Here is a 13,553-nt window from a genome sequence, read left to right as displayed (position 1 = left end):
CTAAAACTAGTATAACTTTTAATGGAACCTAATATTAGGAATATAAAAACCAGTGTCAGAAAAAACAAGGACTCCATAGAGGGAAGAGTCATATTTTTTAATAGAGCAATGATTTAGAAGTGTTAGTCTGAGATGAAACTTTAACTGGTCTTGTCTTTTACAGATGCCCTTTAAGGGGAACATCTTTGACATTCTCCAATTTTACTGTTTTCCACACTGCTGCTTATTGGAGAGTTACTATGCACAGAGCTTATATAGGCTGCCTCAGTCTTCCAGTTCGGCATGCGTGCTATAGTAGGGACCCTGAGATCCCAGCAGCATAGCTTTCCTCTGTTGTCCCCAAGTATAGATCATTATGTTGCAGAAAGCCCATCTTTTCTCTTGTCGCATGATGTCATAAAATGAAAATGTGTTTGTCAATGAGAAGGGTAAAAAGTGCATTAGAAATCAAATAATCAAGTGCGAATCATCATAATCAGAAAGGCAAAGAAAGAACTTACTCGATGAGAAACTTAGAAGTGTATTATATTGGTACAGGTGCTTGTCAGGAAAGACTTGGCCCAGTTAGCGCTCTTATGTCACTCAGTTAGTCCTGCAATGGGGACACCTGCTGAAAGGGTCAATATTGTGTACTCTGTTTGATAGATCTACTAACTTGAATAACATAATTTTTTTTTGCTAATTCCAGACCTTATTCTCTGTTGCTATATAAATGGAATTTGATTAATAATAGGAATGAACAAAAATACTGATAATGCTGCAGGTTCAGTAAAGCCCATGCAGAGGATAAGGAAATGAAGATTATGAATTTTTCTAGAAAACATACTTAATGCTTATTGACCTGAAATATTCACTAGATTTTTTTTATAATGAGTGCTGTATCACAGAAGCAAATGAGTGTTAAACCACAACAAGTACTAAAACAGATCATTAATCGTTAAATTACTGCAAATGCAAATATGTCTAATAAAACACACCACAGTTTCTAAAGGAAAACTCACCCTTTCGAAGTGCCCTTTCTAAAGGCATCTTAATATTGCTCCTAAAATTGTGCTTATCTGTTATTTATCCTACTCTTGAATTCAGTTGGGTACTCAGATCTTCTTCCATTCATCTAACATAATACTTACATTGGGCCAGGTTCTGGTCCCAGAAAGGTCATTGTGCTGCCATTAGCTTCTATGAAAAAAGGTTCAGTATCTATACCATGAGACTCCTGTAAAATTCATAGTTTATAATTTATACTTTTTACTGTCCAGGTGGAAAGGTCAGATGTGCATGTTGTATTAATTGATTTGCCATAGAATGAAGAGGGGTGTGGAGGTCATACAGGATATGAGGGAAACACAGATTTATTCTGAATGTGTATTTGAGTTCAGTAGATAGAATTGGGTGAAATGCATTTTCAACACCTCTACTCTTGTTTGTAGGCATAATTATTGGCAAGGATCGTATGGTTTGGAAAAAGAATATTTTTTGGGGAAAAATATCCCTCCATTACATTGAGAAATCCTTTGGAATAAAAACATACTAGTTCTCATCTCAGCGCTCCATGGCAATTACAAAGCAGATTCTGTTATCCTTTCACAGCTTTGTGTATCTGTGATGCTGATAGCTAAATATTCTATTAACACAGTAGTTTTCTAAAAGGTTTATCAGACCACTGAGCTAGAAAATAATCAGTCATAGCTAAACATTAAAATGAACAATTGCAAAGACAGACTTCGGGTTAATACTGTGTATTAGCTCAAAAAGAGACTGAATTAACTTAAATGTTCACTTGCTAGTGTGTAACTTTGACTTGCACAGATTTTCTTCGTACAGTTTCATCCTCAAAGCCATCTGCTTTACTAAGCAGTTTCCATCACCAGTAAATCATAGTGTACAGCTTTATAGCTTGTGGTGAAAGTTTTACTACCTAACAGCTACTATTTTAACCTTATATTTTTCTTTATATAGTAGCAGCAATAGTGTCTTCACTCCACTGATGTTTATTTCCAATTAGCCTCCTCTTATTTGTAGAAACTGCTTCCATGCAAAATTTATCTTCTAAAGAAAAAAAATACACACAGTCAATATACTTGTTTGGCTTTTCTGTGACAAGAAAGGAAGAAAAATGGCAAAGAGGAAATCTGCATTATATGGGATAATAAAGGGGAAGATCTTCCAAAGCCCAAAGGGAAGGTTAGTCTTCCAAGCTCCCTAAAAGCTTAGTTCGCTATATTCTCTCTAAAATTTCAGATTCCCTTTCTGCAAACCCATGCGTAACTCAACACCCTTTAGGTAGACCAAATATAAGACAGTTCTTGTAAGCTGTTAACATGAACAAGCACGAGAAGCATATGTAATAACAAGTAAATTCATAGAAATATCCTCCTTAATGACTCATCAGTATATCCTCACAAATTTACAGGGTGAACCTGGAGAAGCTGGTAACCCTGGACCTCCTGGAGAATCTGGAACATCTGTGAGTATTTTGGGTTAGTTTTATTCTTAACACTTAATATGGTGAACTAAGGTATTTGGTGGTGCTTACTTTAGAAAGCATTTCATCAGATTACTTGTGTACATTTTCTTTACATTTTCAGTGAAGGATTTACACCTTTAAAATGCAGTTTGCTTCTGCATGATTATAGCCACATCTTGTACTAACAACTAGAGGACAAAGCTGAAGACTTCTTACAAGAATACCTATTTTTCTTCCAAATGTATTAACTTTGACATGCAGTTGACACATTTTTCTCTCTGAAGACAGATGCAATTGACACAAATTGGGTGCAGATGTTGGCACTTCACCTAAGATTCACAGGTTTTCCAACCTGAGGCTGAGGCCCTATTTTCCCATTTACTTGCCAGCATTTAGTGAGGAGTAACATTGCCTGGGTCTGACAAACAGTTTTGCCACTGTGATCTTTTTTTAGCCATTCAATTTTCAGATTACTTTTTTGGGTTTATATGTTTTCCACAGGGTCCAAAAGGTGAAAGGGGAGAAAAAGGTGAGGCTGGTCCACCTGGAGCAGCTGGACCACCAGGTGCTAAAGGACCTCCAGGTGATGATGGACCTAAGGGTAACCCAGTAAGTTAGCTTAATAGTTTCCATATAAAGCACTATGAAGCACTGCTGAAGTTATGAATACGTATAGAACTGTATATAATTTTCCACATTTGAACTAAATTCATTATATGGTTCATAAAATACTTGTGCTGATTGCTGACTGCTTGCCAATGGATGACATATTCTTTGTTTATCTAGGGCCCAGTTGGTTTTCCTGGGGATCCTGGTCCTCCTGGTGAACCTGGTCCAGCTGTAAGTATACTTAAAAAAAACAGGTTTAGGTCCTAGTCCTGGTTTGCATTAAATTCTAGTTAATCCTGCCTCTTCCTTGTCTGGGGATGCGGTCTTGCCTTTAAGATCTGTTGCTTTTCTGTTCATATATTTCTTAAGGCTTAAAAAGGTTTAGAAATCTTTAAAAAGTTTTGAAGACTAGTGTCTTTAAGAAAATGCTCTGTAGAAAAATAGTTCTTTTATATTCATCTATGAAACTAAGTTTCTTAATTTAGCTGAATTTTCTATTTGGTTTATTTTTCTGTGATTTCTGTAGGGTCAAGATGGTGTTGGTGGAGAGAAGGGTGAAGACGGTGATCCTGGTCAACCTGTGAGTTGTCTCTTGTCATTTTATTTCAGCTGCATGTTCTCTCCTTTGCTAAGAAAGTATCTATGCTGAATCAGTGTTTCTATACATTCATGCACTTAAAAATACTTTCAAATGGATGCTTATCAGGGAATTATCCTATACAGGTCAGCTTGAAAATAAAAAAATGGTAGTACGTTGAGTTTGGAAGTAAGTTATAAACTGGGGTTCAGCTGCAAACTTCAGGAAATCAGTATCTGTATGTCTTTACTTTAACAGTAAGTGCTTTTAGAGTTCCTGAAGGGAAAGCTTATCAAATTGTTCAGCAACCATCAAATGTTTAAGAGTATCATAGATTAGCAAGATGGAATAGCCAAATGGCTATCAGTGCACAAAAGATTTTTCAGGGGAAGGGCACCCATGGGGCAGGTAATTCACAGATGTTAGTGAAAATATTTAGCAAAAGTAATGCCTTCAGCACCTGAGAAAGAGAAACTTCTTAATAGAGCTAGCTAGTAGGCTAAGACGTTATTTCTATGCAGCCACTTCCTGGTCTGAAATGTCTTGTTGGTGGTAGAAAGAGAAGAAGAATTACATTTTGTACAGAAACAACAGCTGTTGAAAGTTTCAAAAGACTACCCTAAGAAAGGATTTATTGAATACGCTTGTGTACTTCTCTGTGTGTACTTACGGTGCTTACTTTCTGTCCTTTGAAAGGGGCCAACAGATTGCTGACATTTGTTGTGTTTATTAAAGATTTATACAAACTTTATCCTTTGTTTCCACTGAGCAGATCATTTTCCATTGCAGGGTCCACCAGGTCCCTCAGGTGAAGCTGGCCCACCTGGTCCACCTGGAAAAAGAGTAAGTAATTTTCTTGCACATGTCTCTTTCTGAGACACTATCTTCTAGACAATGTCAGCTACTTGTTTTCTATGTTGTGACACAGATGATGTCTGAAGTTTCTTCTAAGTAATGTGAGAAGTGAAAAAATAGAAACAGCAGAGAAAACCCTTGAACATGGGAAAAAAAATAAACAGGAAAGAATTTATTCCTTATCTATAAACGTGCTTTTTCTCTCCACCCAAGTGAATTCAGTGCCTGGTAGGGTAAGAATTTAGTATCTGCTAGATTAGTCTCCTAAGGAGACTAATTCTTAAGTCTCCACTCATTAGGAGTGAGTGATTATGAGGTGTAATACAAGACATCATCCATAGGCACATGACTGCTAGCAGGGAACAGGAAGAATGCGTGTGCTTTGGTGTCTCTGAAATAGAATCATTTCAGTGCAGTTTTTATGCAATTCTGTATCATTTCCTCTGCATACAGAATTAATAAGCAGACATTTCTGTAACTTACGAAGCCATTCCGTTATTTCTAAGGTCTTTGAAGCTTCACAGGCTTTACAAATATAGCTAATCAAAACCAGTAAATAATGTTACACTTACAGAACTGTAGTAGATGGCATTAACCTTTAGATAGCATTTACATGCAGCTTTTACACTTTAGAAAGCAAGGAAGGGGGGCATCATTAAATGTAAGCTGATAGCTCTTTAACAAAATGCCTTAAACTGCTCTGTTTAATAGGCTTGATTGAACTGACATGCCTTATTAGTTTTCTCTATGTTACACAATAACCTGTTTGCTACACCAACTTGCAAAACATTGATAATACTGTAAATTATTATAGTAGCATTAGCAACCTTATCAGTAGAACTGAAATATGGCTCGATTGAATTTTAACAATTCATATGTTTGTCATCAAATTAGAACTTGCTACTTTATTATACAGAAAGGCACTAGCTCGTTCCTAAACAGATGGGATATATTGCATCTGATTGTACCTAAACAAAAAACACTTTACAAGCACACCCTGTAGTCTGACACAATTCCAATTTAGGGAGAATGTATAGTAAATATTGCCAGGTAATCCCATTCCTGAATTCTGAAGAAAACATTTTATAGAATCAAATTCTACATTACTTAAGCACCTGAATGTTTCAAGCATGTAGAGAGTCTGTACTGTATTGATAACTGCACCAGAGAGAAACAACTAAGGATCAAAAGCTTCACACTTCAGGGGCAGAATGAACACAAACAGTTTTTCATCAGGTGTATGGTAGAATCAATTCCAACAAAAAGCCCTAACAAGTGACCTTCGTTTGTGTTTAGAAGGACATACTGTTTAGTAGCAATACTGCTGCCTGTGGAGGTGCAGCTCTGGATGTATTACTAGAAAGCAAGACTCCACTCCAGCTTTTTGCTTTTCATTCTCTGAAATAAGTTGACAGAGCTCAGCATTCATACTTTTAAATGTAGTCCCTTCACCTTCTCTGCTGTATAGCCTTCTTATTTATTCTGTTATTCCCCTCTTCCCCTCTATTTAATCATTTTACCAGATCAGGACCTCAGAGGCTTGACATAATGGCTACTGCTTCATTGGCTGTTACATTCACTTTATATGTCTAAAAATATCCAGGACAGTAAGCTGTTTGGTAGAGGTAGCCCACAGCAAATGGCTAACTAGACTTCTCAGCTGTCCAGGACCCAGTGCTAGCCTTACCAGTTCTGAGTTAGGAATGGCTGCTCTTCTACCTGAGTTAGGTATGGCTGCTCTTCATCAGCATGTCTTCCTCTCATCAGATCCCTTGACAAGTTTTCAACTGATGGCAATCAGCACAGATTCTCTAGAAAACATGAGGCATTACATGCATTTGTATTACATTCCAAATTGAACAAATAGTCTAGTATAGCTTTGGGAATAGAAACCCCTCTTCTAATACTTTGTCATTATATGACTATTAAACATTTGTAATATTGCTGCCTGAATTTCTCTATCTGCTAAAAAGAAAAAAAAAGATTAAATTTGCCAACCTCACAAAAGGATCATAGAATAGTTTAGAGTTGGATGGGACCTTAAAGCTCACCTAATTCTGACCCCCTGCCATGGGCAGGAACACCTTGCACTAGAACAGGTTTCTGCAAGCCCTGTCCAACCTGGCATTGAACACTGCCAGGGATGGGGCAGCCACAGCTTCTCTGGGCACCCTGTTCCAGTGTCTCACGCCCGTCACAGTTAATAGGGGGCGAGTTACCTCCTTTGACCTGCCAGGCATGCTGCTGGGGATGCAGCCCAGGATACAGTTGGCTTTCTGGGCTGCAAGCGCAAATTCCCAGGTCATGTTTTGCTTCTCAACAGCTAACACCCTCAAGTCCTTCTCCTCAGTGCTGCTCTCAATCTAGTCTCTGCCCAGCCTGTATTTGTGCTTGGGATTGCTCCAGCCCACATGCAGGACCTCTGTAGCTGGCATTGCTGAACTTCATGAGGTCGCATGGGCCCTCCTCTTAAGCCTATCAAGGTCCTTATCTGGATCACATCCCTTCCCTCCAGCATGTCAGCCAAACCATACAGCTTGGTATCAACAGACTTGCTGAGGGTGCACTATGGGTGCACCCAATCCTGCTGTCCCATGTCACTGACAAAAGTGCTGAATAGTGCCAGTCCTAATACCGACCCCTGAGGAATGCTGCTCATTACTAGTCTCCACCTTGGCATTGGGCTGTTGACCACAGCTTTTGAATGTGACCATCCAGCCAATTCCCTATCCACAAAGCGATCCATCTGTCAAATCCCATGTCTCTCTAGGCAAGAATGTCATGCAGGATAGTGTCACATGTTTTGCACAAGTAGATGTCTACTTGGACTTGGTAGGTCCAAGTAGACTCTGTCAGTTGCTTTTCCCTTATCCACCAACACTTTAACCCTGCTGTAAAAGAACATATGTGTGAAGCTATGTTGGCTGTCAACAATCACTCCTTTAGTGTCCATATGCCTTAACATAGTTTCCAGGCACCAAGACGAGACCGACTGGTCTGTGGTTCTCCAGGTGTTCATTTGTTTCCTTTTTAACACTGGGGGTTACATTTTTCCATTTCCAGTTAGTGAGAACTTCCCGGGCCTGCCACAACTTCTCAAATATGATGGATAGCAGCTTAGCCACTTAATCTGCCAGTTCCCTCAGGACCCATGGGTGCATCTCATCAGGTCTCATGGGCTTGTGCACCTTCAGGTTCAGTAAATGGTCTTGAACCTGATCTCCTACATTGAGTGGTCCTTCATTCTCCCAGTCCCAGCTTTGCCTCCTGTGACTTAGTTGGTGTGACTGGAGCACATGCCAGTGAAGACCAAGGCAGAAGAGTTGTCGAGTACCTCAGTCTTTTCCATATCCTAGGTAGCCAGGTCTCCCGTTCCCTTCCAGAGAGGGCCCACATTTTCCCTAGTCTTCCTTTTATCACCAGTGTACCTATAGAAGCTTATCTTGTTGCCCTTGACATCCGTGGCCAGATTTAATTCTGTCAAGCTTCAGCTTTCCTAACCTGATCCCTGTCTGCTCAGATAATTTGCTGTATTCCTTCCAGGCCACCTACCTGTCCTCACTTCCACCCTCTGGAGGTTTCCTTTTGTGTTTGACTTTGTCCAGGAGCTTCTTGTTCATCTATGCAGGCCCCCTGGAGTTTTTGCCTGACTTCCGTTTCATGTCTTAGATGACAGACAGCTATAAACAACAAATCATTTTAATTAAATGATGAAATATAGTATAGCAAACAAAAATGCCTGGTAGGTTCATGTAACAAAAACTGAGGACAAATTTGTTTCTGTATGAGTTGTCTTCTCAGTTCTGTATAAAATGTATCAGGTCCAGGTTTAAAGTGTAATGACATAAAAATCACCATGATAGCTGGGGTGGTGAGGGTGGGGAGCCTTGCATCAGTTTAAAATTATTGTTATTGGTATCTTTTTTGTCAGTTAAAATTTACCAGACACTCCCAACAGCTCAAGTATAGGAAGGTAAGATAAATAATAATTAGCAGTCTTTCTGTGTAGAAGCACCATCTGTGCCATGCCAGCAATCACAGCCTGTTAGAAAGAGCAGTTTATTGAGATGCTTTGCACTGGCACTGTTTGATAATGACTGCACCCCCTTTGTTTAGCAATCATGATTCACTGTATTTGTAATTTAGCAATCACAGTGTTTTTAGCCCTGTTAATTCATGTTGCAGCTGCATTTCTAGATTAGGCAGAGACCATATTTCTCAAATACGAATTACAACACTCAACCCTTTTTGGTTTCTTAGGTAGATTATAATCCGTATGGGAACTTGAGTGCAAGGAGTTTTCGTGCAGTAAATACAATGGGCATGTGAACAACAACAAAAAAGTCCTGTTTCTAAAATGCTCCTGAGTTTGTTTATATACCTGCTAATCAGTTTTCTTGTTATCGCTGCAAACTGCAATCCACCCAACTAATTGCAATCTACACAAAGGGGTATATGCACCAGAGATTATTACTGGAACAGGAGTAATTTGTATTATTCTTCCTGTTTTAAAGAGTGAGCAACTTGCCCACACTGCCCAGGGCTTTTTAGTTTCTCTGTATTTTGAAGAGGTGAAATTAAGTCCTTTACTACTTATAGCCCTAAAAAACACCAAAGAGAACAACCTGTTGATACCCAAATAAATGGCCAAGGTCCACTGTGGGTAATTCAATTCATTTTGCGTTACCTTTGACGGAAAGCCTGAACTTCTTTTCATCAGAGTCTGCAGTGATAGGACAGGGGGTGATGGGTTCAAACTTAAACAGGGGAAGTTCAGGTTAGATATAAGGAAGTTCTTTACTGTAAGGGTGGTGAGGTGCTGACAGAGGTTGCCCAAAGAAGAGGTGAATGATCCATCCATGGCGGTGTTCAAGGCCATGTTGGATGGAGTTTTGAGTGATATAGTCTAGTGTGAGGCATCTTACTCGTGGCAGGGGCATTGGAACTGGGTGATTTCAAGGTCCTTTCCAACCCAAACCATTCTGTAATTCTATGAACTATCTCTGTTGGCTAGAAGGTTCATACAATGCTGCTGATGTTCAGTTCCACCCTGGAGAAAGCTTTATTTCAGGAGCAAATGAATGATCTTAGTATACTTCTATGGAAATAGTTATAAAAAGAATATATATTTCCAGAAAGTACATTAAAATTGGTTGAGTTGCTCAAGATATGTGCCAATAATAGTCTATGATGGAATATATTAAGCTATAAGAAGTTTAGGCTAAATTCAGCTCTAGTATAAAAAATTGCTATTAGGTCAAACTGTAGTCTAAAACCCAGAGCTCCCAAAGCATACAGGTTCATGCTTGATTGTAAAAACAAGTCCCATCTGTAAAATTAAGAATACGGTTTAGGGACCTGCATTTTTTTTTTTATTGCCTCTTGTTTTATAGTAAAAAGCAGTAAATAAATTTCTACATAGCAGACTGTTTGCGGCATTAATGAATAGCTGAGTCTTAGGAAGTAAGCTTTATAGATTCAGAAGATCACCTTGTATTTGATCATAGTCCCTTTACTTTCCTTTTGCTTTAAGCTGCTTATTGGTTGACAAGAAATGGCCGCTTGTAATAAAGACATTTCCCATGCTAAAAATTAACCTCCTACGAAACATTTGGTCCATTATCTTGACTGCATCTTTTTCTAAACTATGTAAGAGAACCATTTTCAGCAGAGTACATTAGATTCTAGATACTGCTTTTGTTCATAACTGAAGCTATGAATATCAATTCCCTGACCTGAAAATAACCCCTTAATGTTTTTGAGGAGAAAAATGTACTTTTATTTTTCATTGAAACCTTAAGAAAATGAAAGATGGGTGACATCAGCAATAGGTATTCAAAGTGCTTCCATGTGACTGCAACTCCTGTTTTGTGGCCTTCACCTGAACCTTATCCCATCTCTACATCCTCCTGCAGTACCAAGTTGTGTCTTCTTAGTCAAATAGAGCTTTTGTAGACTAGTATCCAGGTACCTAGGTACCAGGAAGCCTGGTACCAAGAGCTACTTGTAGTCAGTGTCTTCATTTCATTCCTTACCACCTCTACTCATGATTATTTTTTTCCTCTTTCATATTTACTGGATAATATTAAGGCATGTGTCAATTTTTGGCTCTCCAGATATCATCAAATGCTTACTAAGACCATCCCTGACTTAGAATAAAGAATTATATGCCATTCTGTGCACTGTAAAATGACAGGCACTTTTGGAATCAGTGGATTACAATGAATAGGTAGAAACCAATGCAAAGCAAATTTAAAACTGTTACTGTATATGTAAATTATGTAAATATGTAAATATGTTATTTTCCTTTTATATCCTGTTTTGATTTTTCCAAGCTATTTATTGTTTTTAATCGTATCAGAGGTGGTAGAATTTAGCTATTCTAAAAATCCAGAAAGTTTATGAAGAAAAAAACAGCTGATATGACAGATTGGGATTTTTATCCTGTGAATTAAATGCCAAAAGCGAAATTTAATGTTCTTTAGTTAGTATTTACTACTTATTAATACAGTGGAAATCACATTCTCAAGAGTTTTTTCCACTGGCAGTATTTTAGAAACCTGAGGTTATGAGCTTTGTCTCCATGTTTTACAGGGACCTCCAGGAGCAACTGGTGCTGAAGGCAGACAAGGCGAAAAAGGTGCCAAGGTAATACAGTCAGGGTTTTTTTAGGAGCATTTAAATGTACACTGTATATAAATGAAAAGTAAATTCCTTCTCATGTACTGAATGTGAAACTTAACCAAAACATCAATGGGCAAACCAGAAAATCCAAATTTAACTCCAGAATTAGTAGCAGTACATAATGGAGTACATGGTGGACTCTCACAGTGCAGGCCCAACTTAGCTCACACCTGCAGAAAAGCAAGATGAGCCTGCTTTACTGGCAGCACCACATCTTTATATGAAGCTATCAAAATACTGTTCAAAAACCTGTCCTGTACAGAACACTGTTTCTAGAATAGCTTCTAAAAAATGGAGTGAAGAAACTTGGCTCTCACTTTGCAGCTTGTATCTCCCTACAGTGCCAAGCTTAGTCAGCTCTTCCTATCTGATCTCTGTTGCTATGTTCTTTCTAGGGTGAACCTGGTGCAGAAGGCGCTCCTGGAAAAACAGGTCCTGTTGGTCCACAAGGACCTGCAGGAAAACCTGGCCCAGAGGGTCTCCGGGGCATTCCTGGCCCTGTGGTAAGTAAACAGAGCATATAGTAATAATATAAATGTTGCATTTCTTGTGTATCCTCTGGTAAAGCAAACTTTATGTTTTTTTTCTAGGGAGAACAAGGTCTGCCTGGAGCGCCAGGTCAGGATGGCCCTCCTGGGCCTCTGGTGAGTACACTTCATTTCAGTGCCAAACCAGAAAAAGCAACATTTCATTAAAATATAGCATTTACAGAAAAATGAATGTACAAGTCTGTTCCTAGCACAAAGTCACTATTCTTCTTTGCTGGTAAAATCTGATGCACAACTGCCTTCGAATTTTACTGCTCTACTTCAGTAGGCAGCTGTGCTGAATGATGCTGAACACATAAAAACTTGCATAAGGCAATGTAAAACCAAATTCTTGAAATCCCCTGAAGAGAATTAAAACTAAAATTTTAATAAAACTTACAATCAAAGAATCTACTTCTGTCCCCATGTCAGCAAAGCTTCATACTTTAAATCCTTGAGTTTCCTTAGCAGTTGGAAGTTTTGTACAGCCATTGATTTTAGTGACTGCTAGTTTAGGAAAATATTATTTATAGGGTAAAAGTTTAGATCATATCTATTCCTTAGAGAAGTAAAAATCAGCTCAGAATTAGGGCCAAAAAGGAGCTTCTACCAATGAAGAAAACATGCTAGTTTTCTAAAAAGGAACAGTAGCATCATGTCAGTTGTTCACTGCGGCAGTGCCAGGAGCCAGTGTTTCAAAAGTGTCTGAATGAACCAAACTCCAGTTTCTACTGCATCTAAGGCATGCCACAGTTCTGCTATGTCTTAATAATGATTAAAGCAAGGGAAGCTCGTAGATGACATACTATCAAGTTATATCATTGCTTCTATTTACACTTGCTATTTTACTGCATTTTCTTCTAACAAGCTGAAAACATGGTACAGAGCACAAATTGCACAGCACTGCTGTTCTTATTCAGTATTACATGCAGAAATTAAAATCTAAATTATCTAAACTACTGGAAAGATCTTACATCAGCTGCTTTCCAGATTCACTGAAACTGTCACAGTTGAGTGACACATTGGAAATAAAAAGCCTTGAAACAATATATAGACTGTTATAGTTTGATGGAAAAAAAAATAACAAGTGTTACACTGTTAAGGCATTTTACAGTTTGCAAGCAGTGCAGACATATCACATGCTAAGTAAAATGTACTCTCTTATTTTGGCCAGAATATACAATCAGATTACTTCAGGAGAATAGGGCAATAAAGAACTAACCTCTACATCAGAAATTATGTGGCTTTTAAAGAGCAAGAGGAAGGCTTTGAGTAAGAAGTGTGAAGGGAATCCTCTGTTCCTTTTCCTATATAGACTCAGGATACAAATGATACAGGTCCTTAGGTAGCCTTAATACTGAAAGTTTTTGTGCTTAAGCTATAAACCTGAACGCAAATCTTTCCAAGAGCATTCCTGCCTCCTCAGTGGGAATTCAAGGTCTGAACAGCAGCTATACATTTTTCATATCAGAATTTTCCAGTAGATAAAAATGGAAGTGGAAAAAATGGGGAATTTAAACTGAGATGCTGCATAAATCAAGACTTTTACCCTAAACCAGTTGTTCACTTTCATGTGCATATGTGAAAATGAGCAATTGCCTTTTCTTTCATTGACAGAAACACTTGCACAGGTGAAAGCATTTGGGTAACCATTTGCATTTTCAAAACATGCAAGTTCATAACCTCTAAGTAGCGTTTCAGAACAAATAGTTTTATGCCCTATAGACTAGAAGGATTTTTCCCAATGCACTGTGATCTGGTGGATAGGTGCATCTATCAGTCACTTCTATGTAAATGATTATAGATGATATTACAATGGCACCTACGTATAATT

At 38.4% G+C, this 13,553-nt stretch overlaps 1 protein-coding gene across 3 annotated transcripts in view; it reads left to right on the top strand.

Annotated features, from left to right (window-relative positions):
* Positions 1 to 13,553, top strand: part of COL11A1 (collagen type XI alpha 1 chain) — a gene marked incomplete at both ends in the record, with an annotated part of 166,972 nt that overhangs the window by 136,676 nt on the left and 16,743 nt on the right. For all 3 annotated transcript variants that reach the window (XM_080623762.1, XM_080623763.1, XM_080623764.1), the window contains 8 exons: positions 2,414 to 2,467; positions 2,969 to 3,076; positions 3,254 to 3,307; positions 3,603 to 3,656; positions 4,443 to 4,496; positions 11,103 to 11,156; positions 11,588 to 11,695; positions 11,783 to 11,836. In XM_080623762.1, coding sequence (XP_080479888.1) covers positions 2,414 to 2,467; positions 2,969 to 3,076; positions 3,254 to 3,307; positions 3,603 to 3,656; positions 4,443 to 4,496; positions 11,103 to 11,156; positions 11,588 to 11,695; positions 11,783 to 11,836 — 540 coding nt within the window. The remainder of the gene's footprint in view (positions 1 to 2,413; positions 2,468 to 2,968; positions 3,077 to 3,253; positions 3,308 to 3,602; positions 3,657 to 4,442; positions 4,497 to 11,102; positions 11,157 to 11,587; positions 11,696 to 11,782; positions 11,837 to 13,553) is intronic.

The sequence above is a fragment of the Psittacula echo genome (assembly GCF_963264785.1).
Source record: "Psittacula echo genome assembly, chromosome: 7".
Lineage (NCBI taxonomy): Eukaryota > Metazoa > Chordata > Aves > Psittaciformes > Psittacidae > Psittacula > Psittacula echo.
This window is presented reverse-complemented; position numbering and strand designations above follow the sequence as displayed.